At 31.0% G+C, this 27,654-nt stretch overlaps 3 protein-coding genes across 5 annotated transcripts; 2 read left to right on the top strand and 1 right to left on the bottom strand.

Moving 5' to 3' along the window:
- The first annotated feature begins 68 nt into the window (after window positions 1–68).
- LOC135124273 (uncharacterized) lies at window positions 69–20,278 on the top strand. Of its 2 annotated transcripts, none has more exons than XM_064049218.1 (5): window positions 69–825; window positions 877–1,023; window positions 11,104–11,831; window positions 18,219–18,450; window positions 18,602–20,278. In XM_064049218.1, the coding sequence occupies exons 1-5, from the start codon at window positions 654–656 to the stop codon at window positions 18,634–18,636; spliced, it is 1,314 nt and encodes a 437-aa protein (XP_063905288.1). In that variant the 5' UTR covers window positions 69–653; the 3' UTR covers window positions 18,637–20,278. The 2 variants fall into 2 exon arrangements, with proteins under 2 accessions (XP_063905288.1, XP_063905287.1); XM_064049217.1 differs by having other exon boundaries at window positions 72–825; window positions 18,216–18,450.
- A 283-nt stretch (window positions 20,279–20,561) lies between these two features.
- On the top strand, window positions 20,562–24,832 carry LOC135124271 (golgin subfamily A member 4-like). 2 transcript variants are annotated; one of them, XM_064049214.1, is made up of 11 exons: window positions 20,562–20,884; window positions 20,935–21,084; window positions 21,134–21,198; window positions 21,248–21,413; window positions 21,459–21,624; window positions 21,738–23,413; window positions 23,540–23,746; window positions 23,794–23,985; window positions 24,034–24,384; window positions 24,468–24,545; window positions 24,597–24,832. In XM_064049214.1, the coding sequence occupies exons 1-11, from the start codon at window positions 20,775–20,777 to the stop codon at window positions 24,775–24,777; spliced, it is 3,342 nt and encodes a 1,113-aa protein (XP_063905284.1). In that variant the 5' UTR covers window positions 20,562–20,774; the 3' UTR covers window positions 24,778–24,832. The 2 variants fall into 2 exon arrangements, with proteins under 2 accessions (XP_063905284.1, XP_063905283.1); XM_064049213.1 differs by having other exon boundaries at window positions 21,128–21,198.
- Window positions 24,762–25,637, bottom strand: LOC135124272 (ribosomal RNA small subunit methyltransferase NEP1). Its single transcript, XM_064049215.1, has one exon. The coding sequence runs from the start codon at window positions 25,553–25,555 to the stop codon at window positions 24,839–24,841; it is 717 nt and encodes a 238-aa protein (XP_063905285.1). The 5' UTR covers window positions 25,556–25,637; the 3' UTR covers window positions 24,762–24,838.
- Between the last annotated feature and the right edge of the window lie 2,017 nt (window positions 25,638–27,654).

Raw genomic sequence — 27,654 nt, 5'->3', positions numbered from 1 at the left:
CTTGTGATTTTACGATCCGTCCTTGGCGTAGTTGCCTTTGCGATCGCGTCCTGCCGACATCGTGCATCGTCTGTCAAAACCTGTCTCTTCGTTATCGATCGTTAAATTCTCAGCGCGCGTAGTTCGAATAACAATTTAAAATAAATTGTTGTTAATTAAAGTAGCAACAATTCCCGGCAATTACGCAAAGATTCGTTCGCGAAGAACGAAAATCGCGTCTCCCTCCTGCGGTCGGACGCAAGATCCACGGTGAAAAGGGGCAAGAAACAGCAGCTGTAAAGTCGACTCTGCATGTGAATGAACTTTTTACGAAACCGACCGAGCCGTCGACTACATCATCATCAAAATTTTGAGCACGGGACCCATGGAGTGAGGCTGTGTACGTTTGTCCATGTTGTTGTCGTTCGTTGGAGGTAAACACGGTCCGATTGGCGCAAATAATGTTCGAAATATGGAGAAGACGTGTTTTGTAAGATGTGATCTCGAGCGTTCAGTGGCAGCAGCGGGCGTAGTGGAGGTGAAATTACCGCAACGATCCTCGGTTGTGTCAGCTGCAGGTGGAATGGAATGAGACAACACGTCCGAAGAATTTCGGTATTCGGATATGGTGTATTTGCGCGTGTGGCCGAGGAATTCCGCAGAAACGCTATGAGATGCATATATCAGAAACACGCCAGTCTTCGAACACCATCTTGACAAAATGTTCAAAAATGACAGAAGAAAAGCACAAAAGACATGGCATGAATGGAAATGCTGATGGGGCTATCAAGGAGGAGCCGCTCAAGAACAATTACGTGCAAGGGGGACGGCTCAAGTTCTTTAAAGGTACCTGCAAAGTCCGATTGTTGTGGGTGGTACTACATGGTTCTTTTCTAGATGGGAAGTTCATTTTGGAGTTGGAGAGGGCCCGAGAGGGTGAGAGGATGTCCTGGGTGTCTGTACCCAGGAAGACCTTTTGGCCTCCGCAAGGCACTGCTGCTTCAACGCCTACATACAGACAGGAGAGTAGTGCTTCACTGAGCGGTATGTTTCTTCACATTCTTCCTATTATTACCAAGTGAACTTTGTCCTAGAGTTTTGCATTTTAATTTGAGATAAATAATGTGATACATAATTTTTATGTTTACATAAATGGTCATAGAAAAGTATTAGTTTTAATTTGTATAAGACAAGTTTCTATAACAGACAATATACAAGGTGTCCCAATGGTGTTACAGTGGAAGATTACTCATTTCCTGTGGACTATTGAAAAAATGTGGACACAGTCTGGTGGAATCCATTTAAATTTGCTCCCAAAAATTATTTCCAATTGTATAGGTATTCATTCCCATTGAAGAGTTACACACCCAAGTGACATGTTTTTAAATATGTGTATAATTTTTTGTTTTTAAATTTCTCCAAACAAAAGGAAAAAAATAAGTGAAGGTTTTTAAAACACAACTAATGCATCAGATGTGTTAGTGTATTTTTCAACAAAATTTATTGTCGATTTTTGTATATTAATCACGATATGTACATAGTAATACAATATTTAAAGTAAGTGGGAATATTTTTTTTTGTGATGACGGCAATAACTTGTTGAAGGAATTATTATTTCTAATAAATAATGTCAAGAGGGGATTCCCGCATTTTTGTATTCATGACTTGCGGGCTGTCAACAAACAAAACAAAATTATGTCGTTGAAGTCAAATCTTCTGTAGTGACAAGGATCAACATGTAAATCAAAATAAACTGAGAGAAGACAGCAATAATAAAGAGCGCGTATGACACTAGGGTATTCTGAATAGAGTTTTTCGTCTGTCTGTCTGTCTGCTTGTCTGTCTGTCGTTGGTGTCGATTTTTATTAGACAGACAAATAAATAATCAACGAAACAAGTTTTTGTTGATCAAATCATCCAAAAATTAAATAAAATGTTGATGAGGTCATAATAAAATTTTGTTTTGGAAAACTTACTTGAACGGACGCATAACTGCTTTTTTACCTGTAGTTTAACAGTTCGCACTTATAGGGGTTATTTAAAAAAAAAATTGCAAAATTAAATTTTATAATTTTTCGAAGCTCGATTTGTTCGACTGTAATGCAGGGACTAGGGAAGTTCTGTCTAAATAACCTTGGTATTTTTTATTTTTTCCGAGAGCTTTGTTTCCATACTATGTATTTGAATAGAAACAGATAATTTAATGTTGTATTTATATGTACGTGAAAATACAAAATAATTATAAAAATTTTGTTTCTATAGAAAACTTTATAAAAAATAAATTTAAAGGAGTAAGGAAAATTATTTAATGACTTGACAAAATAAGGCAATTTCAATTTCCTGAACGAAATGATTACTTGGTAAAAATTTTATTTAATATGTCGATAAAAGCTAAAAGCGCGTGAACAACAAACCTTCGTTCCTATTGATCAGAAAACATGTATCTTGTGTTGTTGTAGATTTGGTGTGTGTACTTGTGATATTAGCAACTTGGGGCTGTTTATTCCATTTAGGGTTAGGTTCTTTAATTATTAAAAAATCAGCCCTTTTACTTCCCGAGCGTAAGGCAAGGAAGTATTAATATGTATATGTTTTCTCGACGTTTCATGACCCCAAGAGTACGAAAAAATAGGTCTCTCGTTTCTATTTTGTCTATTGTCTGTTTCTGTGTCGATTTTTATGAGACAGATAATCTCCGAAACTACTGATCGATTGTTGTCAAATTTTGTATGTATATTAGGAATATTATGTACGTCTAGATTTTTGGGAAAAAACTCAAAATTATAAAACAATATTTTACAATTTAGTTTTGAATCTGAAAACCGAATGCTTTGAAATCTTGCAGATGTTTTAAAGTTATTGTAAGCACGGTAAATTGTTAATCAAAATCTATCTGTTTATTCCCGCCAAAGATTGATGACGTCATCTCAAAATTTTGCCGAATAAATTTTACCCAAAATGTGCAAAAAATGATGCTGTTATTTTTCAATTTCCATTTTATACTAAATAAAATAAGTCAGTGAAATGGAGAAAAGAGGTGGGCGGGGCTAAATTTAACTTTTTTCAAGTTTTATGAGCAAACAGTAGCCCCGCCCACCCACCCCTTCTTCGTTTCAGTGACTACGTCTTAATATTGTTCAGTCCTATCTTAGAAAGTTTTAGCCCCGCCCACCCACCCTGTTTTTTCCTAGAAGATATGTCATCTACCAAAATCAGTCTTATCTTAACAAGTACTAGCCCCGCCCACACACGGTGTTATCATTCTAACGATTTTATCTCTCTTCAATTGAGATTCACCTTTCATTCGAACTAGATCAAATGAATCACTGAAATGGAGACAGGGGAGGGTGGGCGGGGTGAATTATATGTTCTTTTGTAAACTGTGATTGGGAACTAATAGAACGTAGGCTGTTAAAAAAAGCGTTAATCATAATTTTTTTATTGTAATGCTTATTTGCTATAATATTTATTTCTTATTTCTGAAAAAAAAAGAGAGAACGGGTGGGTGGGCGGGGCTAAGTTTTACTTTTTCATACAGAATTGTTTATAACCAAGCAATAGAATAGCCCCGCCCACCCACCCCTTTTTCATTCCAGTGATTACTCTTAATATTGTTCAGTCATTTAGCAAAATCAATCTTAACAAATACTAGCTCCGCCCACCCACCCTCTCGCTTGATATGTTTCATTGTACTTTCGGTGCGAGGGAAGTTCTGTGGAAACCACTTTCGACCAATTTTTTTTTCTTATAGGTATAGGTTTTTTCATTGTTAAAAAATGCCCTTTAACTTTCCAAGCGTAAAGGAAGGAGGTAATGTGATAGGATTCATGTTTTCTCGACGTTTCATGACCCCAAGAGTACGAAAAAATATGTCTCCCGTTTCCATTTTGTCTGTCGTTTGCCTGTGTGTTGATTTTTATTACACAGATAATCTCCGAAACTACTGACCGATTGTTGTCTAATTTTGTACGCATATTAGGATTATCATGTAGATGGTAAAACGCCAACCAAAATGTGGCTAATCATCCCCACTAACAATTTGATGACGTTCCTTCAATTTTTTTTTGTAAACGTCATTCAAATTTTATAAAATAGCATACCGCTATACTTGTGGTTTATGATTCTGCCTTGAGTTTTTATGCGGCACATGAATCTTTTTTTTTTTCTTAAACTGTGACTTGTTATCTATATGTTTTTAGACTGTAGAGGTTACCACAAAAATAAAATTTGTTATTGTGATTTTAATATAACTAATTCTGAGAAGATGTCAGCGTAGCTGTCGAAGCGCGACTGCAGTGTATTAAAATTTTTAATTAAATCACATTGATTCCTGACAAAAAAGTGGCATTTTTGACATTTTATGACGTGTAAGTCCTTATGCTGTGCTTACGTCACAAGCATGTGGCAAAAAAAGGGTTAATATAACTAGAAAATGTATATTTTTTTATGATATATAAAATCGTAATTGTGGTTGACGTTAAAAATAAGTGGGAGTCCGGGAGTGATTTTTTTTTTTGTAAATTAGATTAAACCTAGCTTTTACCGCTTATCAATATTTGAATTAATAAATTCCTTTTTTTTTCAGTTTTTCTTTCTTTTTTTTTTATTCAGTTTTTCAATTTTTAATCTTTGATTTTTCAATTCCTCGATTTTCCAATTTTAAAATTTTTCAATTTTATAATTTTTGGATTTACATTTATCCGATTTTCCAATTTCGTTAATTTTCAATATTTCGATTTTACAATACATATTTCGTTTTATCGATTATGATCTTTTTCGAATTTTAAGTTTCTCAATTTTTCAAGTTCTTGATTCCCAGTTTTTAGGTTTTCAGTTTTCATTTTTGATTTTTCAATTTGACAATTTCGCAATTTTTCTATTTTTTGATTCGAATAATTAAAAATCGAAAAATTGAAAAACCTAAAAATTAAAATTCGAAAAACAGAAAAAAAGGAAAAAATTGAAAAATCGGAAAACAAAATGAAAAATTGTTAAAGCGATAAAGTGGAAATTCGAAAAATTACGAATTGAAGAACTGAAGAAACGAAAACTTGAAACATTGAAAAACCAAAAATCTAAAAAAATTAATGAACCGAAACATGGGGAAGAAGAAAAAACGAATCGAATCGAAGAATTGGAAAACCCAAAAATTGTAAAAAGTGTAACACTCGAAGATCGAAAAATTGAAAAGCCAAATATGTATCGAGAAATTCAAAAATCTAAAAAAATTAATATATCAAAACATTGGAAAGAAGAAAAAACGAATCGAATCAAAAAATTCGAAACCCCAGAAATTGTAAAATCGAAAAATGGTAAAATCGTCAAAATTGTAAAGTCGAAAAAGTAACAGTGGGAGATCGAAAAATTGAAAAACCAACTATCGAGAAATTCAAAAATTGAAAAATGAAAAATCGAAATAATGAAAACGGTTTAAAATCTAATAATTGAAAAACTGTAAAAATTCTAAAATCGTAAAATTAAAAAAAGTGAAACATTTAGAAAAATTGCAAATCAAAAATTTAAGAAACGAAAAATTAAAAAAATCTAAAAATTGAAAAATTGAAAAATATTACATTGAAAAAAGAAAAGTTATAGAATGAGAACATAAGAAAACTGAAAAATAAAAAAGTGAAGAAAATTAAAAACTAAAACATCCAAAAGTTGGAAAATTGAAAAACTGAAAATTTTAAAATGAAAACTCAGTTGCACACAAAAAAAATAGAAAATTGAAAAAATACCGTCATTATTACATATTTAAAATAAAATCTAGAAAAATTGTAAATCAAAAATTGAAGAAACGAAAAATTAAAAAATCGAAAAATTGAAAAAAGAAAAAGTATAAAATCAGAACACTGAAAAAACGAAAAATTGAAAAAGTAAAGAAAACAAAAAAATCGAAACGAAAAATTGGGAAGAAGAAAAAACGAACCGAATCGAAAAATTGGAAAACCCAAAAATTGTAAAATCGAAAAATTATAAAATCGTCAAAATTGTAAAGTCGAAAAAGTGTAACACTGGAAGATCGAAACATTGAAAAACAAAATATGTATAGAGAAATTCAAAAATTAAAAACTGAAAAATGGAAAAATTCTAAAATCGTATAATTAAAAAAGTAAAAAATTTTAAAAACCGCCATCATTATTGCATATTTAAAATAAAAACTAGAAAAATTGCAAACCAAAAATTGAAGAAACGAAAAATAAAAAATCGAAAAATTGAAAAAAGAAAAAGTATAAAATCAGAACACTGAAAAAACGAAAAATTGAAAAAGTAAAGAAAACAAAAAAATCGAAACGAAAAATTTCAAATCGAAGAATTGAAGACGAAAAATTGAAAACATCTAATAGTTGGAAAATCGAAAAACTGAAAAATTTAAAAATGAAAACTCTTCAATGGTACAATTGAAGAAACAAAAAAATGGAAAACTGAAAAATTGCATATCGAAAAATTGGACAAATTGAAATTGAAAAACAGAAAATTATAAAATCGTAAAATTGTAAAAATGAAGAAAATAAAAAACCGAGACAAAAAATAGCAAAAATTACTAAATCTAAAAAATCGAAATAACAAGAAAAATGAAAAATTGAAAAATCGCAAAACGAAAAATTATAAAATTGAATCATTGAAAGACCGAATAATTGAAAAAATGAAAAAATTAAGTTGAAAATTGGAGAGACTAAAATCGAAACATTGCAAAATTTAAAAATTGGAAAATTCAAAAATTGGAAAATTGAAAATCTGAAAAATTTAAGCTTAAAAACTCGAAAAGCTGCAAATCTAAAATCTGATGAACGAGAAAAAAAATCAGAATCTAAAAATTAAAAATTGAAAAACTAAAAAAATGCAAAAGCAAAAAAGTGGAAATTAGAAAAATTGCAAATTAAAGAACTGAAGAAACGGAAAATTGAAAAACTTAATAATTGAAAAAAATAGTGGAAAGAGGAAAAAAGGAATCGAAAGGAAAAATTGGAAAACCCAAAAATTGTAAAATCGAAAAATGATAAAATCGTCAAAATTGTAAAGTCGAAAAAGTAACACTGGGAGATCGAAAAATTGAAAAACCAAATATCGAGAAAATCAAAAATTGAAAAATGAAAAATCGAAATAATGAAAACGGTTTAAAATCTAATAATTGAAAAACTGTAAAAATTCTAAAATCGTAAAATTAAAAAACTGAACCATTTAGAAAAATTGCAAATCAAAAATTTAAGAAACGAAAAATTAAAAAAATCTAAAAGTTGAAAAATCGAAAAATTGAAAAAAGAAAAGTTACGGAATGAGAACATAAGAAAACTGAAAAATAAAAAAGTGAAAAAAATTAAAAACTAAAACATCCAAAAGTTGGAAAATTGAAAAACTGAAAAATTTAAAAATGAAAACTCTTCAATGGTACAATTGAAGAAACAAAAAAATGGAAAATTGAAAAATTGCAAATCGAAAAATTGGACAAATTGAAACTGAAAAACAGAAAATTATAAAATCGTAAAATTGTAAAAATGAAGAAAATAAAAAACCGAGACAAAAAACAGCAAAAATTACTAAATCTAAAAAATCGAAATAACAAGTTAATGAAAAATTGAAAAATCGCAAAACGAAAAATTATAAAATTGAAACATTGAAAAACCGAATAATTGAAAAAATAAAAAAATTAAGTTGAAAATTCGAGAGACTAAAATCGAAAAATTGCAAAATTTAAAAATTGGAAAATTCAAAAATTGGAAAATTGAAAATCTGAAAAATTTAAGCTTAAAAACTCGAAAAGCTGCAAATCTAAAATCTGATGAACCAGAAAAAAAAATTAGAATCTAAAAATTAAAAATCGAAAAACTAAAAAAAATGCAAAAAAATGCAAAATCAAAAAAGTGGAAATTCGAAAAATTGTAAATTGAAGAACTGAAGAAACGGAAAATTGAAAAAAATAGTGGAAAGAGGAAAAAAGGAATCGGAAGGAAAAATTGGAAAACCCAAAAATTGTAAAATGATAATATCGTCAAAATTGTAAAGTCGAAAAAGTGTAACAATGGGAGATCGAAAAATTGAAAAACCAAATATCGAGAAATTCAAAAATTGAAAAATGAAAAATCGAAATAATGAAAACGGTTTAAAATCTAATAATTGAAAAACTGTAAAAATTCTAAATTCGTAAAATGAAAAAAGTGAAACATTTAGAAAAATTGCAAGTCAAAAATTTAAGAAACGAAAAATTAAAAAAATCAAAAAGTTGAAAAATCGAAAAATTGAAAACCGAAACGTTGCAAATCAAAAAATTTAAAAATTTAAAAACTTTACATTGAAAAAAGAAAAGTTATAGAATGAGAACATAAGAAAACTGAAAAATAAAAAAGTGAAGAAAATTAAAAACTAAAACATCCAAAAGTTGGAAAATTGAAAAACAGAAAATTATAAAATCGTAAAATTGTAAAAATGAAGAAAATAAAAAACCGAGCCAAAAAATAGCATTAGAGAATCGAAAAATTGAAAAATTAAAAATAGAAAACTCGAGAAATTTTAAATCGAAAAATTACTAAATCTAAAAAATCGAAATAACAAGAAAAATGAAAAACTGAAAAATCGCAAAACGACAAATTGAAGAAACGAAAAATTATAAAATTGAAACATTGAAAAACCAAATAATTGAAAAATTAAAAAAATTAAGTTGAAAATTCGAGAGACTAAAATCAAAAAATTGAAAAATTCAAAAATTGTAAAATTGAAAATCTGAAAAATTTAAACTTAAAAACTCGAAAAGCTGCAAATCTAAAATCTGATGAACCAAAAAAAAAATGAGAATTTAAAAATTACGGTTGAAAATTCGAGAGACTAAAATCAAAAAATTGAAAAATTCAAAAATTGGAAAATTGAAAAACTTAAAAATTGAAAAAAAATAGTGGAAAGAGGAAAAAACGAATCGAAAGGAAAAATTGGAAAACCCAAAAATTGTAAAATCGAAAAATGATAAAATCGTCAAAATTGTAAAGTCGAAAAAGTTAAACACTGAGAGATCGAAAAATTGAAAAACCAAATATCGAGAAATTCAAAAATTGAAAAATGAAAAATCGAAATAATGAAAACGGTTTAAAATCTAATAATAGAAAAACTGTAAACATTCTAAAATCGTAATATTAAAAAAGTGAAACATTTAGAAAAATTGCAAATCAAAAATTTAAGAGACGAAAAATTAAAAAAATCTGAAAGTTGAAAAATCGAAAAATTGAAAAAAGGAAAGTTATAGAATGAGAACATAAGAAAACTGAAAAATAAAAAAGTGAAAAAAATTAAAAACTAAAACATCCAAATGTTGGAAAATTGAAAAACTGAAAAATTTAAAAATGAAAACTCTTCAATGGTACAATTGAAGAAACAAAAAAATGGTAAATTGAAAAATTGCAATTCGAAAAATTGGACAAATTGAAATTGAAAAACAGAAAATTATAAAATCGTAAAATTGTAAAAATGAAGAAAATAAAAATCCGAGACAAAAAATAGCAAAAATTACTAAATCTAAAAAATCGAAATAACAAGAAAAATGAAAAATTGAAAAATCGCAAAACGAAAAATTGAAGAAACGAAAAATTATAAAATTGAATCATTGAAAGACCGAATAATTGAAAAAATAAAAAAATTAAGTTGAAAATTGGAGAGACTGAAATCGAAAAATTGCAAAATTTAAAAATTGAAAAATTCAAAAATTGGAAAATCTGAAAAATTTAAACTTAAAAACTCGAAAAGCTCCAAATCTAAAATCTTATGAACCAAAAAAAAAAAAAATGAGAATCTAAAAATTAAAAATCGAAAAACTAAAAAAATGGAAAAAAATGCAAAATAAAAAAAGTGGAAATTCGAAAAATTGTAAGTTGAAGAACTGAAGAAACGGAAAATTGAAAAACTTAAAAATAAAAAAAAATGGTGGAAAGAGGAAAAAACGAATCGAAAGGCAAAATTGGAAAACCCAAAAATTGTAAAATGATAAAATTGTCAAAATTGTAAAGTCGAAAAAGTGTAACACTGGGAGATCGAAAAATTGAAAAACCAAATATCGAGAAATTCAAAAATTGAAAAATGAAAATCGAAATTATGAAAACGGTTTAAAATCTAATAATTGAAAAACTGTAAAAATTCTAAAATCGTAAAATTAAAAAAAAGTGAAACATTTAGAAAAATTGCAAATCAAAAATTTAAAAAACGAAAAATTAAAAAAATCTAAAAATTGAAAAATTGAAAAATATTGCATTGAAAAAAGAAAAGTTATAGAATGAGAACATAAGAAAACTGAAAAATAAAAAAGTGAAGAAAATTAAAAACTAAAACATCCAAAAGTTGGAAAATTGAAAATTTTAAAATGAAAACTCAGTTGCACACAAAAAAAATAGAAAATTTAAAAATTACCGTCATTATTACATATTTAAAATAAAAACTAGAAAATTGTAAATCAAAAATTGAAGAAACGAAAAATTTAAAATGTAAAAGTTGAAAAACCGAAAAATTGAAAAAATAAAAAAACAAACAAATAATTGCAAATAAAAAATTGAAGACCTGACTTGACATGACCTGACTTGACATGACCTGACCTAACCTGTTTTTGTATTTTTCACAAAATAAAACAGTTGCATTACTTAGAGTGGCTCCTTATCTTTGAAATACCCCCTATATTAATCTTTGGGTGCGGTGTTGCCACGTTATTTGTTTCCAAAAGTTTGTTGATGTTTAAATTTAATTCGAGAACATGACAACATTGGTGTTGAAATGCGTAGACAATTTGTTGAAAGTGTTGGTGTCTCGAGGATAATAACAAGGCTTTTTCGAGTATTTCATAGAAAGCTATACATTGGAAAATGAAAAGTTTCGTTTTATACTTCATCAGTAATAAACACGAAAATAAACGTTGAAAACAAAGAATGTTTCTTTGAATTCGAAGGAAGAATGGTGCATAAAACACAAGTAAAAGTGTTTTACGTGCATTTGTGGTAAATTTCGTACTAGAATTTTCTCACTCGTGCGAAATGTGTCACTTTCCGTACTCGTTGCGTAACAAAACTGTAACAATTTTAGTCGATTTTTATTTATTACTAGACTATTCGTATAGTCAGATCACCATCGAACATTCTAAATGTAAATAAACTGTAGTTTCAGATGACAACAGTTCCATCCAATCATCTCCGTGGCAGCGCGATCATTCCTGGAAGCAGCCGTCTCCGCGCCGCAACCAGTCCAAGGAGTTGTCGTTTTTCTTCTGGCGGCCTAAGCACAAGCGCTCTTCCGCCGCCGCCGCCGCCAAGAGCCGCAAGTCCAGGCGTCCGTACTCCGCCCTGCCCGAGAAGGACAGCCGCGTCGTGTTCAGTGACAGGACATCAAAAGACGGTGCGTCCACGACCACAAACAATAACTGTAAAAGTCGAAGTGTCCGTGCTTCCTTGCTCGTCATCGTGCAGAACCTGTTGGACAGAACGTCGACGGCGGCGGCGACGACGACGGCGGCGGCGTCGCGCGCGGACGTCGCCGTCGTCTCGCCCAGAAAGAGGTTTTTGCGCGAAATGGAAAAGGACAAAGTGCAAACGGACGACGGGTGCCTGAAGAGGAGCAGGAACAAGACGCCGGCGAAGTTCGGGAGTCCGGTCACCGCGAACGGGACGACGGAGGACGTCGGCGGCGGCGGAGGCGCTGTCAAGCCGGCGCGCAACTGTAGCTACAGCATCACGTCACTGCTGGCGGAGGATCGGAATGTGAAACGGTCGCCGAGTAATTCCCCTAGTCACTTTAACGCGTCGATCGCGCAGCCGCAGTACTGCTCGCCTTCGTCGGAGGATCGCTGGTACTCGGAGAGCGTCGATCGGTTGCGTTCCATCGAACTCTCGGTAAGTCGGAGGGCTTCACTCAACTTAAGCTAAGGAGTTTTTCGACGTTTGATGACCTCTAGACTACGAAAAAAGTGGTCTCTTTTTGTTTTTTCATTTCATTTTTTTTCAGTGTTTCTTTCCATTTTATAATTTTTTTCATTCCGTTTTTCAATTTTCAATCTTTGATTTTTCAATTCCCCGATTTTCCAATTATAAAATTTTTCAATTTTGTAATTTTTGGATTTTCATTTATCCGATTTTTCAATTTCGTTCATTTTCAATATTTCGATTTTGCCCTTTTTCGATTTTTAAGTTTCTCAATTTTTGTTTCTTCAATTTTTCAAGTTGTTGATTTCCACTTTTTAGTTTTCATTTTAATTTTTTTGGTTTTTCATTTTTGATTTTTCAATTTAACAATTTTGCAATTTTTCCATCTTTTTATTCGAATAGTTAAAAATCGAAAAATTGAAAAATCTAAAAACTATAACAATGAAAAAAAATTGAAAAATCGGAAAACTATAAAAATGGAAAACTGCAAAATTGAAAATGTGGAAACTCGAAAAATTGAAAATTAAAGAACTGAAGAAACGAAAAATTGAAACATCGAAGACCAAAAATCCAAAAAAATTAATGAGTGAAACATGGAGAGAAGAAAAAACGAATCGAATGGAAACCACAAAAATTGTAAAATCGACAAATTATAAAATCGTCAAAAATGTAACACTGGAACATCGAAAAATTGAAAAACCAAATATGTATCCAGAAATTCAAAAATTAAAACTGAAAAATGAAAAATCGGAGTAATGAAGAAGTTTTAAAATCCAATAATAATTGAAAAATTACCATCATTATTACATATTTCAAATAAAAACTAGAAAAATTGCAAATCAAAAATTGAAGAAACGAAAAATTAAAAAATCTGAAAGTTGAAAAATCGAAAAATTAAAAATTGAAAAATTGAAAAAAGGAAAACGTTGAAAAATCGGAAAACTATAAAAATGAAAAACTGCAAATCGAAAAAGTGGTAATTCGAAAAATTGAAACATTGGAAAATCAAAAATCTAAAAAAATTAATGAGTCGAAACATTGAAAAGAAGAAAAAACGAATCGAATCGAAAAATTGGAAATCCCCAAAATTGTAAAATAAAAAAAAATAAATCGTCAAAATTGTAAAGTCGAAAAAGTGTAACACTGGATGATCGAAAATTTGAAAAACCAAATATCGAGAAATTCAAAAATTAAAAACTGAAAAATGAAAAATCGAAATAATGAAATTTTAAAATCCAATAATTGAAAAATCGAAAAATTCTAAAATCATAAAATTAAAAAAGTGAAAACTTTGAAAAATTACTATCATTATTATTATTTGAAATAAAAATTAGAAAAATTGCAAATCAAAAATTGAAGAAACGAAAAATTAAAAAATCAGAAAGTTGAAAAATTGACAAATTTTACATTGAAAAAAAAAGTTATAAAATCAGATCATGGAAAAAGCGAAAAATTGAAAAAAGTAAAGAAAATAAAATACCAAAACGAAAAATTGCAAATCGAAGAATTGAAGACATGAAAAATTGAAAAATTAAAAACTGAAACTTCAAAACTTGGGAAATCGAAAAACTGAAAAATTTAAAAATGGAAACTATAAGTTGGCATATGATACAATTATTATTGAAGAAATAAAAAAATGGAAAATTGAAAAATTGCGAATCGAAAAATTGGACAAATTGAAATAGAAAAACAGAAAATTATAAAATCGAAAAATTACTAAATCTAAAAAATCAAAAAACAGGAAAAATGAAAAATTGAAAAATCGCAAAACGAAAAACTGAAGAAACGAAAAATTATAAAACTGAAACATTGAAAAACCGAATAATTGAAAAAATAAAAAAATGGAGTTGAAAACTCCAGACTCAAATCGAAAAATTGGAAAATTTAAACATTCAAAAATTCAAAAATTGGAAAATTAAAAGTCTGAAAAATTTGAACTTAAAAACTCGAAAAGCTGCAAATATAAAATCTGATGAAATAAAAAAAATGAAAAATTGAAGAATCTAAAAATTAAAATCGAAAAACTAAAAAATCGAAAAAATTGCAAAATCAAAAAACTGAAGAAACGAAAAATTGAAACATTGAAAAACCAAAAATCGAAAACTTACAAATTAAAAAAAATAGTGGAAAGAAGAAAAAACGAATCGAATGGGAAAATTGGAAAACCCAAAAAATGTAAAATCGAAAAATTGTAACACTGAAACATCGAAAAATTGAAAAACCAAATATCGAGAAATTCAAAAATGAAAAATTTTAAAATCCAGAAATTGAAAAATCGTGAATTTTTAAAAATTACGATATTGAAAATAAAAATTAGAAAAATTGCAAATCAAAAATTGAAGAAACGAAAAACTAAAAAATCTCAAAGTTGAAAAATCGAAAAGTTAAAAACCGGAAAGTTGCAAATCGAAAAATTTTAAAATCGAAAAACAAAAAAAGGAAAAAATTGGAAAATTATAAAAATAGAAAAAGCGGAAATTCGAAAAACTGTAAACTGAAGAACTGAAGAAATGAAAAATTGAAACATTGAAAAACCAAAAATCGAAAAACTTAAAAATCTAAAGCTATTAATGAATCGAAACATTGAAAAGAAGAAAAAACGAATCGAATCGAAAAATTGGAAAACCCAAAAATTGTAAAATCGAAAAGTGATAAAGTCGTCAAAATTGTAAAGTCGAAAAAGTGTAACACTGGGAGATCGAAAAATTGAAAAACCAAATATCTAGAAATTAAAAAAAATGAACGGTTTAAAATCTAATAATTGAAAAATTGTAAAACTTCTAAAATCGTAAAATTAAAAAAGTGAAACATTCAGAAAAATTGCAAATCAAAAATTGAAGCAACAAAAAATTGAACCCAAACGTTGCAAATCAAAAAATTGAAAAATTTAAAAACTTTACATTGAAAAAAGAAAAGTTATAAAATGAGAACATAAGAAAACCGAAAAATTAAAGAGTAAATAAAGAGTAAATTAAAGAGTAAAGAAAATTAAAAACTAACATCCAAAAGTTCGATGAAAAATCGAAAAACTGAAAATTTTAAAAAGGAAAACTCAAAGACCTGCACACAAAAAAAATTGAAAATTGAAAAACAAAAAATTGTAACATCGAAACATTAAAAAATTGAACAATTGTAAAAACGAACAAAAAAAAACCGAAACGAAAAATTGAAAAATTAAAAATTGAAAACTAAATTTTAATTTAAAAAATTGCAAAAACTTAAAATCCAAAAACAAAATAATGAATCGAAACATTGGAAAGAAGAAACAACGAATCGAATGAAAAATTGGAAAACCCAAAAATTATAAAGTCGAAAAATTATAAAATCGTCAAAATTATAAAGTCGAAAAAGTGCAACACTGGAAGATCGAAAAAAATTAAAAACTGAAAAATGAAAACTCGAAATAATGAAAAAGGTTTTTTTAAATCCAATCATTTTGAAAAATTTAAAAATTCTAAAATCGTAAAATTAAAAAAGTGAAATATTTGAAAAATTACCATCATCAATATGTACATATTTAAAATAAAAACTAGAAAAATCGTAAATCAAAAAACGAAAATTTAAAAAATGTAAAAGTTGAAAAATCGAAAAATTGAAAACCGAAAAGTTGAAAAAAATTAAGAAAATAAAAACCGAAATGAAAAATTGCTAATCGAAGAATTGAGGACATGAAAAATTGAAACATCCAAAAGTTGGAAAATCGAAAAACTGAAAAATTTAGAAATGAAAACTCGCAGAGTTGCAGAGGTTACAATTGAATAAAAAAAAATGGAAAATTGAACCAATTGAAATTGAAAAACAAAAAATTATAAAATCAGAACATGAAAAAATGGAACAATTGTAAAAATGAAGAAACTAAAAAACCGAAACGAAAAATTGAAAAATTAAAAATTTAAAACTGGACAAATTTTAAATCGAAAAATTGCAAAATCTAAAAATCGAAGAAACAGGAAATTGGAGAAATTCAAAAATCGTAAATCGAAAAATTTGAAGAAATAAAAAATTGAAAAAAATCAAAATTGGAAAAAGAAAGAATTATAAAATTCAAAAATTGTAAAATCGAAAAACTGAAAAATTCAAAATGAAAACTCCAAGAGTTGCATTGCATATGGTACAATTGAAGAGACAAAAACAAAATGGAAAATTGAAAAACAAAAAATTATCAAATCAGAACTTTGAAAATCGAACAATTGTGAAAATGAAGAAAATAAAAAACCTAAACGAAAAATTGAAAATTGAAAACTCGACAAATTTTAAATCGAAAAACTACAATATCTAAAAATCAAAGAAACAGGAAACATGAAAAATTGAAAACTCGAGAAAATCAAATCGAAAAATTGCAAAATTCAAAAATTAGAAAATTGAAAAACTGAAAAATTTAACCTTAAAATTTCGAAAAATTGCAAATCGAAATTCTGATGAAACAAAAAAAAAAAGAAAAATTGAAGAATTGAAAAAGTCTAGTCAAAAAAGCTGAGGGAGTGTTATTTACGAAACGTTATCAGAAAACAAAAATCGAAAAAAATAATATACTTATTAATATAACTAGAACTTCCATTTCGTTAAAATTTTTGAACGAACTTTTTGCTTTAATATTTAATTCAATCTGAAAATGCGATGGTACGTAAAAAATTTTTAAAAGACTGGAAAATTTTAATTTCTTAAAGTATGCGCGGTCTTGGGAAACAATCGAAAATAACCTTTGGATTTGGTGCATCCGTTACATTATTATTAACGGCGATGACGTTTAAACGGTATTGAAAGATTCAAAACTCGAGGTACAAAATGTGTCACTCAAGGTAACAAAGGTACAGTTATTAAGTGCCGCGGAGCCAAGTAACCTTGGACTGGATCGGCCATGAAACACATTAAAATGTTTTTGTTTTTAGTAACCCACAATGTTAATCCTGTTTAAATTTTATAAAATGACATAATTTTATACCTGTGGTTTATGAATCCGCCTTGATTTTTTACTGCAATATTTTTCTACATTGACTATTGGACACGTAGTTAACCGATAATTCGGTTATAATTGTACAAAAATTCGTCAAATTTTCTCTGATCGATCCACATAAATTTGCACACATCGGAATGCAGTCAACCAAAGTAGGAAAAGGAAACGACATAACCAATAAATATTAATCACGCCAAGACAACTAGTTTACACAAACCAATAGAAATTTCGGGACGTTTCGCTTCTATGCATGAAAATTTAATTGCGTTATGTCAAGGCATTTTGTGAACAGATGGCAACGTCGCTATTTTCCTCAAGAATTTCATGTCAGGGTTGCCAATGAATGGCGATGCTTAGAATTAATTTTCTCAACATCGTAAATGTGCTAAAATTTGCCAACTGGTGGTTTATTTATTAAATTGCACAAGCCGTTTTAGACAACAGTAATTGAACAGTTTTTGGAACACGAGTACATCGTTTGTACTCGTCAGAAATTGCTGCCAAAATATTTGTTTTATGGTGAGAGGGCAATTTATAAGGTTGTTTGTTTATTTAAGTACAGTTGCAATTTTTTACTGTCAAGGAGGTGTGACTTTTGAGTGTTTCCAATTCAGTCGTTGACCAAAAAATGGGTGACACGTGGTTATAAAAAGGCAAGCACAATTTTTCTTTGTGTTGCATATAATTTTTTTTACAATAGATTGAAGTTGTGCACATCAATCATTTTTTGACATTTAACGATCCGTGGATGGATAAATCTGACAAAGAAGATTATTGTCGTCAAATAAAATCGAAGATAAGAATGTCATTGATAAAAACAGTCAAGGGATGTATTGAAAACTAAGCATAGTAGAAATAAGAGTAGAACTTTCAGCAAAAAATTAATAAAAATTCGATTTTCGAAGTTTCAATAAATTAGGCTACTTTATGGCCAGCGGTCTAAAAGGTTAAGGTAAACCCGCAGCGAGTTTAAAAATTATTAGTTTTCCGCAACCAATTAATAATATTAAACGGGTCTGGTAGAAACCGATCTACATGGTGGTCCAAGAACTTGTTAAATTTAAAGTTCAAATTAGACCAAATGAATTCGCATACGTCGTCATTTCTTTGTTTTTAGTGAAGAAAGTCGAAAACGATGGTACTGTAAAAAAGTTTTCCAATTGACACGCTTTATGCACTTGATATGGTCTAATTCGTACATCTACGTTCATTGCGTTTAGGAAGTGTTGGGTGAGATGTTTGATGTGTAGCGTAGTGTGGTAAATACACTTCCCGGTTTCTCTGTTTTAGTAATTATGGCACCGGTTGTGCCATGATTTATGATCTTATCAGCTTCTGGAAACAGACTCCGTAATAATTTAAAATAGCCAGTTTTTTCTAATTTATTTTATTTTTTGCAGCAGGCTGATAAAAGAGGTTACCCTTCGTACCCTCATCCGTCTTACTTACCACCATACATGTACCCGTATACTCTTCCTCCATATTACGGTCCAGGTGTTTATGGAAGGGGTTACATAATGCCACCAATCTACCACACTCCTCCCATGCCCATAGAAATGAGCCACGATACTCCTTCCTGTTCTTGGGCTGCGGATCCCCCTAGGGACTTAGAACACAGAGATGATAATATCACAGGTAATAATAATAATCTGAATTAATCTCGAATTTCCGCTATTGTTAAAAATTGGGATTTCCGAAAATACTGTTTTTTGAGAAAGTAGATTTTTTCGGGAATGTCAGTTGCGTCTTGACGAAGAAACGTGGTGATAAAGTGTGTTTTTTGCAGATATGCCGTTGAATCTGTCTAAACACGCCGGTTGAACCGAGCATGTGCCTTCCATTTGTTACAACTATAACAATATTTTTATATTTAAATGATTTTTATCCCGAAATATCGTTCTATTCAAAAACAAAAGCAACAAATCCAAACGGCACTCGAAGAATTTTTCAATTTTGGTGTTGTTATTTTGTTGTGTGATACATATTTTGTGGGTAAATATTTTGTTGTTTAAAAAAAAGATAATACAAAAAGAAAGAAAAATACAAGTGTGGTTTTTATGTGTAATTGATAGATTATAGCTTTAAAGCATAAACTATTGTGCAATGATAGCTGAACCAGCGAAAAATGTAATGATGGGAGGTGTATATTAACTAAATTTGCTTTCGTTTTATTTGAAGTTATATTTTAATCTGTTAGTTTAATTTTTTCTTTTCCCACGAGTGTACATAAAAGAGTCATTTTCATTGTTATTTTTGTAAATATAGTGGCAATGTTTAAAATTATCGTTACGTTGCGATTTTGTTTCGTACTTGCCTTTACGTTGGAGCTTTCGTTTTTGCTGTAAATCATTATTTTCTAAGTTGTGTAATAATCATTTTTGAAATAAAAACAATCGTTTTGGAAACAGAAGGCGAGTTTTCTTTGACGAAAAGTGGAGAAGGTTTAAATTACTTGCGTCCCAGTTGGATCGAGGATTCTAGTTACTAGATGTCAAAAAAGATATTAAGTGGGGGTATGTATAAACAGTCGTTTTTATTTTGTAAAATGTGTACTCAGATCGACGGAAATACTCTTGTAAATATTTGGAGTAAAGTCTCTATAATCACGAAGATTTAATTTAATAATAATCAAACTGACGTCAGATTTTTTTGTATTTATTGTGTTGGTACTTGTAGCCAAATTTTTGGTCAAACCTTTTGTTTCTAAAACATTGCTGTTTCTAGGTCATCCAAAGTTAAGGCATGTGCGTTTCCCTTTTGTGCTCATGGAAAGAAATATATAAAATGTGTTTACTTGAATTTTTTTGTAAGTTTAAAACTTAAAAAAAGTTCCTTCTTCCTACTTACCTTACCCAAAAATGAAAATGTGTAATAGTTTCTAAGGAACAAGTGTTGTAAATAACAATTATGTGTGACATTTTACCATTAAGATAAGAAATTTGTATAAACTATATTTTCGTACGATTTATTTTTTTTAAGATTATGCGTGTAATCCTTAAAAGACAATAGATAAGTCTTTTGTAAAATATTTTTTCTGATTAGGATTTGACTAATTAATGATCAGGATATTTATATAGATCTATTTCTCTAATATAACTATTATATAGAGTTTCAAATGGTGCCATTTTCTATTAACATAAGAATCCGAAAACTGTAGGAGCTTTACAGTATTTATTAAATTCTTACTACACATGATATTTATTTTTTAGTGACACAAATTGCTGTACCGTATTCTACTAAAGCCAAAGCATCTGACGAGTAATTCATTTTTTAGCAGGACAGTTTGAAATTAATTCAATAGGTATTGGCACTTGACCTAATTGTGATAATATTGGTAAATATTAAGCATTGTAGAATTACAAGAGTCCAACCCTTGAACTGAATATTTATATTTATATTTCTGCGAGCGATTGAACTCTGCAATGTGTATTGTACATTGAAATACATGAAATATTTAAGCCACTTTTGCGTTGTAACTCAGTCCTACACATCCTTTTTTGTCACGTGATTCGATTCCCACAGCCAGGTGTTATCTGCAATAATAAATCGATTTTTTGTAGACGTTTCGCGTCGTCTTTCTTCCATTATGGTGTAGATGGCGCCACTGACGGTTAATCATATTTTTTACTAATTGATGATGTTACAAAAATATTCCTAGCAGAAACGTTATTCCAAAATTAAACACTTTAAAATAAATATTGTTATTTATTAGATTAATAAATGATAATTTGCGCCTAAATGTAGTTATTTTCGTTTTTTGTGCGACGACGTTGGCAACACGCATGCGCACGTCAAGCACGTGAAACTTGCCTCCTTTTTAAATGTTTTTTTGTGTGCGATTTAAACAAAACGCGATTACACGTTTCGTGAATGGATTTAAAACACTAAAAACAAGTTGTTGTGATTGTCCCCTCTAGTTCTGTTAGTGTTCTATCACAGTTATAAAATCGACCAAGACGATGGATAACATCATCGACTACATTTACAAGTCTTGTGATCCAACTAATACAAACCTCGTTCAAGTCTCCTCATTGATAAGCGTTATAAAACCTTACATGCCCAACAACCCGTAAGTATTTCCGCTTGTCATTTTATACCAACTCGTACAGTACGTTTTAGACGAGAACTCGTCGATCTGCAGTCCAAACTTGACCCCCATAGTACAAACCCCAACATAGATTGCACGTTTTTTCAAAAAGTCATGAGCGACTGGATCGCCAATATACAAGAGAACGATATCAATAACAGCTTATCGGATTTTCCCGTCAAGTATAGTGTGATAGTAGTGGGTAATCGTACATTGAATTTTCAGTTTCAGTCAGACAATCAGCCCAAACTTGTCGCAAATTTCCGGCAGCTGCAGTGTCAACAACAACAACAAAAGTACGCCAGTTTTCCTAGAAAGGTAGTAGTTATCACTGTGTTGTTGTAGTAGTCAATGAGAGTAATCTTCCGGCTGAAGAACAAATAGCTGATTTGAAGCTGAAACTGAACAAGGTGACGTCAGAGCTGGACTTGGTTAAGCAGCAGTTGGCGGCCTGCGAGGACCAAAACGAGTCGCTGCTGTCAGATTTAAAAAGCCAGAAATTGCAAAATAAGCAAGTTTTTTTGTTGTTGAGATTTTTTGTAAGGTGACGTTGTAGAGAGCGGCGCAGTGAACTTGTACGTCAGAAAGCGGTTCAGAGTGAAGAAATAAGGGAAGAAATTCATGTGGATTACAAGAAGTGTGAACAGTTGGAGAGGATGTTGTCTAGTAGCGATAAACAACAGCAGGTGTATCTTGCACAAATTGGTACACTTGAAAATGAGGTATATTATACTTATTGAAAAAAATATGTTTATTGTATGTTGTTTTGTAAAACCTAAATGGTGGTAAATTGCGGTGTTGGTGACTAGATGGTAATGGGTTTCTCTCGTTTTAGAACCTTTACTTGAAAAATAAGTTGCAATTGTTAGAAAAAGTCAAACAAGAAGATAAAAAGTCGTTGAGTGATATGCGCGATTCGCTTGACGAGAAAGACACAGAAATATCAACTCTAATGGAACTGATCGACGACGTGAAATCTCAGTTAGAGGAAAAGGCGGATCTTTTAAATTTTTATGTCAATGAACACAGATTGCTCAAACAAAAAATACACGATTTGGAAGCGGTGATCAAAAATAATATTTGTCACAATAGCACAGCTCTTGCACAAGAGCCGCCACTGGGTGGTAGTTTCCAACATATTTTTAATACTCCAAAGTTGCTAAACCAATTGGCTAACCCTATTACTCCGATGATTAGAGACTTTAGTACCAGTAGTCCATTGAAAGACACGCCATTGAGGAGAAATTTCAATTGCAATGGCGGTCCTGATTTACTGAGTAGCTCTTTGGAAGCAGTGACGGCGTGCAGAACTTCACCTAAAACCTTGAAAGACGAGTTGGCAGAAGTTTCATGCATCAGATTAAACGAGTCTGAAGACGAACTTGGCCGGTTGCATAAATTAGTGAAAGATCAAGAAGACATGAAGAACCATCTATGGGAAAACATGAAGCAGTTGTCCAAAGATAATGAAGAACTTCAAGACTATAAGAAAGAATATCTAGATTTGATGCTCAGAGTTCAAGAGAAAGATCAAGCACTTAGAGAAATGAAAAACGAGCTGAATGAAAAAAACCAAGCGCTTACAAATATGAAAAAAGAAATGGAACTTTTGAAAGAAAAACCAAGCGCGATTGGACATTTGACAGACGAATTGACTAATTTGGAAGACAATTTAATCAAACAGAAGTCCATTAGTACTAATCTGAAAACGAATCTAGAGTACGTGGCTAAAACTTTGGAGCAAGAAGTGTGTGAACAGTTGTTCAAAGAAGCGAAAAGTACACAAACTGAACAAAATACGACAAGTAGAAGTGTCCAAGTTGACGACGATCTAAACACGAAATCGTCTCTGGAACAACCAGAACGGAAATGCAATTACGCAAAACAGCAGATGAAAATAGACCGACTTCTGGAAAAACAGGAAAAAACTGTCAAAGATTTGTGCAGCGAGAGGGCAATCAACACAAAATTGACGCGCAAATATCAAGATAAATGCATGGAGTTTGAGGGTATTAAAACGCACCTGGAATCTCAGCGCGAGGAAATTGACAAGCAAACGCGCCGTTTCGAGGCGCTGCTAGCCAAGAAAAATGCTTTACTGAAAGATTTGGACGCTCTGAAGTTAAAAAATTCGGATTTAGTGTCGGAAATGGAACTCGTAAAAGAAGAAATCGCGATTGTGAAGTCGGAGAATCAAGATTTGAACGAAAATCTCTCCAGTGTGATCAATAAATTGGCGAGTGAAGCAAACACTGCTGTGAAGTTGCGTCTAGAAAACGAACTGTTGCTGAACAATCAGTGCCATCTGGAAACGAAGTTAAAGACTGATCTTGTGCGTCAGTTCCACTTGAAGAAGTACTTGGTGGATTCAGATGCTCTGCACCGGGTTTCGTTGAAACAGCTCCAGGATGAGTTGGTGGAGAAGGGGACTGAGATTAGGACACTCAGGAAGCAGAATGAGGTCGCTAGTGTCGATGTTTTTATTTCGTCGTGTAACGAGGAGTTGCGAAGGCACGTAATGCTGTTCAATGAAAAGTTCAACCTATTTATAAAATATGTAATATGTAGTATGTAATAGGTTGGATTTTTCAAAAATCTACAGCAACAATATTTTGTACGAATTGAGACACTTTCCAGGGAACTGATTAGTATTTATGAGTTTTTCAACCTTGAGTATGACTTCCCAGACCGACAAATGCGGTTTGAATGTAGTGAAGATACCTTAGATTTGGAGAACGAAATGATTCTTCTGAAAAGATACATTTCATTGGCTATTTCATTTATGCACGACATGCGCAGTAAACACCTGGCTGTATTAAATCCACCTGAAGTTGACTTAACCAGGTAACGCGTAGTATTACTATGACGTTTTGAGTCACTTTGTTTTGTAGGAATGAATTTCCAAGCCATAACGTTGAGTTTGATCATCCAGAGGAGCACGAACATGCAGACTTTACAATAAATAGCGACACTTTCGTAAGTTGCTTAAGTGACATTTCTGACTTTGCGCAAGAGGTTGAATCTTTGTCGTTCGATAGCGATTCGTGTTTCGAAAATCTGGAAATCGACCCCGTTGATTTAAGGTGAGTGGCTAAAATGACTTACTTTCGTTGCAAAATTCGTTGTTTTAGAAATTTATCTCAGAGCGAAAGGGAGGAAAAGTTTGCAACCCTCGCACTGCTATTAACCGTTGATGTCAAGACTTTACAGAAACGAATTTCTAGTGAACAAGAAAAGTTTCGTCAGATGACTACAGGTTTTTTTTCGCATTTGAACTACGCGCTGCATTTGCTCAGTCAGAGTAGAAACAACGTGAACGAAGTTGTAAACCATTTGAAATTAATGAAAAATATAAGTAAAGATGTATTTGAAGTGGCCGTCCAATGCGGCGTGCTTCACTCAGACCAAAGAACTGCGAATTGTTGGAGAGTAGCAATCAACTACGTGGCGCTTTTGAGCCAAGAAAATAAAAAATTAAATGAGTAAGTTGGAAGAAATATTTATTTAACCAAAGTATGTTCTTTAAGATTATTCTATGTGTGTAATTGACTGATTTTTTATTCAGAAAAAATAGCGCCTTAAGGTTGCAAGTCAAGCGTTTTCCCGTCTCTTCATTCCTTAATGAAGATGGTGTGAGTTGCAAGTAAAGTATGCGCAAATTAAAAAAAAGTCGTTTCTATCAGTGCACTTTCAGCGCTAAGAATTCCAGGTTTAAGTTTTGGATTTATGTTTTGTTTCTTGTGTTGCTGTGTTTGGTGTTATTAATCCTCTATGTTGATCATCATTGCCCCAGGAATACGAAACGAGTGTGTCCTCTACAATGGATATTAGAATTGTTTGTTGAAAAAATACCCTCTGATGATTTTCGTCTGTAATTTTTATTGTTCTTTGTTTATTACAAAATATATTTTTAAAAAACGACTAAATTAAATTAAATTAAAGTATCCCCCACGCCTTTTCAAACGCCGAACACAACTTAGTACACGTGAGAGCCGCCGAAAGGGGATAATTACTAATAGACAACGTGTCTTCAGTGTAGTCAACATTCACACTACCTCTAGCCATAGCTCCAACAACCACCGCAATCGGATCTTCATCCTTGGGCACCACTTCTTCACACTCCGTGACTTGCTTCGCCGCGAACGACATAGCCAACTTCCTAATCCCCACAGGCAAGTGATTCACAATGGGGTTTTTGATCACTTTGAGTAATTTGGGTCCGTTTTCGGCACGAATGGCGTATTTGTGTAACAGCTGCACCATCAAACCCGCGAACCGTTTAAAAGTCCTAGGTATTCGAGTTTGCGGGTTGAGTTCTATGAGGACGTTGTTCTCCGTGTGGATGTACACTTGTAGCAAACCCGCTCGATTCAGCGGGCTGTCGAACAGCATCAACAAACACTGGTGGGTGATGTCGGGGCGACACGACGACTGCACCCGTCCTGAGTTCTTCAATATGTGGGCGTGGTCGTCGCAGTTTAACAGTTCGAATTTATTGCCGACTTTGACTGTCTCGAGTTGGGCCCCCTCGAGGATTATGATGAGACGCTTTTCTTGGTTTTTCAAGTGGTTGACGACGAAGTGTTTCGGGGGCGGGTCGAATTCGGTGTCTTCGTTTTGGTTTTGTTGAAGGAGTTTTCGTTTTTTGCCCATTTTGTGGTGGTAGTGTGGTGGTTTGGGACTTGTGAGGTTATGTGGAGTTAGCACGTTGACAGGATTGACAGTTCACGATGGATGCGCCATAGAGATCTCTAGTAGCGAAACACTTCCCCCACCAGTGACCAACATTGGAAACAAGTACACTTCGTTTATTTTCGTAAGCTGACGTATTGAAGCAATTATTCAGAAAAACCGTTTTTTATTGAATTAGTTAGTTTTTTTTTGTTGCAAAACGGTTTTTTTGTTTTTTGGGTTTAAAGTTGAACTGCTTGGACGATAACGAACACTTCAACAACATGTGTTTTTTTTATAATTTATCTACTGCCCTAAAATTTCAAAATTTCTGCTCTTTTACATATTGTAGTCCCTTGAGTGGTAGTATCAGTTCTAGGGATATTAAATATGATGTTGGCACTATTGAATTTGTGAAGTAAAAAACTAAATATTGTTCGAAATAGCTGCTTCTTTTTATTTATTACTTTCGTGAATTTGTCTATATTAGAATCTAATTTTGTAGTTTAATACTGAGTGACTATCAATGTTTGTGATTTTTTTTGTCAGGTTGACAACCTTTTTAAAATTTTGTGATGGCAAAGCGACATTTATGACAGCTGACTTAGTAGCACGGATGCCAATAATTCAGAACTGCCAACACAAAAAATTGCTTCAATGATTAATAGTCATCCGGTATACTAATTTAAAGTAACCAGTTCAGTATATTCTTATACCGAAACACTTTGGCCCTCCACACAAAAATCCGCCGCAAAAATACTTATAGAAATGGGAAAAACTCGCCACCATTTGAGAAAAAATCCAAAAACAACCTTGGAATGAGTCATCAAAAAGTTTTTAGTTAGGGTAGGCTATGTAAGTATTGTTCGTTTCTTTAAATAATAAACCAGTAAATGACAACAAATCAAAAATGTAAAGATCAAAACAGAAAATTTAATGTTGAAACAGCGAATTTAAAATTCCCTGGGTGGTTGTCGCCCCTTTACTAACCAAAATCATACATGAATCGAAAAACAAAATTTGACAAGTTTGATTTTTGGCTCGTAAGGTTTAATCAAAGAAATGAAAATTATTTCCATACCCTAACCTAATTTAAACATTCATCACGATTCGGATCGGGACAGATGGATGGGGCTTCTCTTTTCGTTTTCTTTTTTAATTAATACTTTAGTTTTCTTTGTATAACACGATTACTTAAGAACATATTTCACATGGTAATTTCTCGTGGAAAAATAAGGATTTTACAATTAAGCTCCGCCCCTCAGCTTACGACGAATAAAAAAATTATCAGAATTGAGATAGGAGGGGTGGGCGGGGCTTATATTTTGCCTTTTTTTTTCTTAATATATATATCCATCTTTTTACAATAAGAAACATGTTCTAAGTTTCTTGTTGTGAAAAGAAGTCTACACATATTAAAACAAAAAGGCAAAATGTAAGCCCGCCCATCCGCCCTATCTCAATTGTGATGATTTTTTATTCGCCGTGAATCAAGGAGACAGAGTTTAACTGCAAAATACTGTTTTATTGAAAAAATATTACGCACTGTCATTCTATCATTTATGAATTTTCATATGTGACTCAAGCTTTACTGTCATTTTGACACTTTTCAAAAATCTATTTTGTCAAACGATGCATTTGATATTATTAATATCCGACAGATATGACACTACTGTCAGTAAATTAAGATTATTTAAATCAAGCACATTTTACAAGTTATGACATTAGTAAATGACACTGTCAAATATTTTTTTAATAAAACTGTACTTATTTTTTTACAAGAAATTAAAAACATGTTTTTGAGTATCGTGTTGTTCAAAGAATATATGTATATTAAGAAAAAAAAAGGCAAAATATAAACCCCGCCCACCCACCCCGTCTCAATTGTGATGATTTTTTTTTAATCTTATAAACTTAAAACACATTTAAAATGGTAAATTTTTGTAGGGAAATATGGATTTTGCAATTAAGCTCCGCCCCTAGCTCTGGCAACAAATGAAAACTTCATTACTACATATTTAGATCAGGTCAGATATTAATTTTTGGCTTTAATTTTTTCTTAATATACATATTTGTTGTTC

The sequence above is a fragment of the Zophobas morio genome, unplaced genomic scaffold (genome assembly GCF_036711695.1).
Source record: "Zophobas morio isolate AGI-343-1 ecotype UQ-CSIRO unplaced genomic scaffold, CSIRO_AGI_Zmor_V1 ptg000007l, whole genome shotgun sequence".
Classification (NCBI taxonomy): domain Eukaryota; kingdom Metazoa; phylum Arthropoda; class Insecta; order Coleoptera; family Tenebrionidae; genus Zophobas; species Zophobas morio.
Note: the sequence above shows the minus strand (reverse complement) of the source record. Positions and strands in the feature narration are given on the sequence as shown.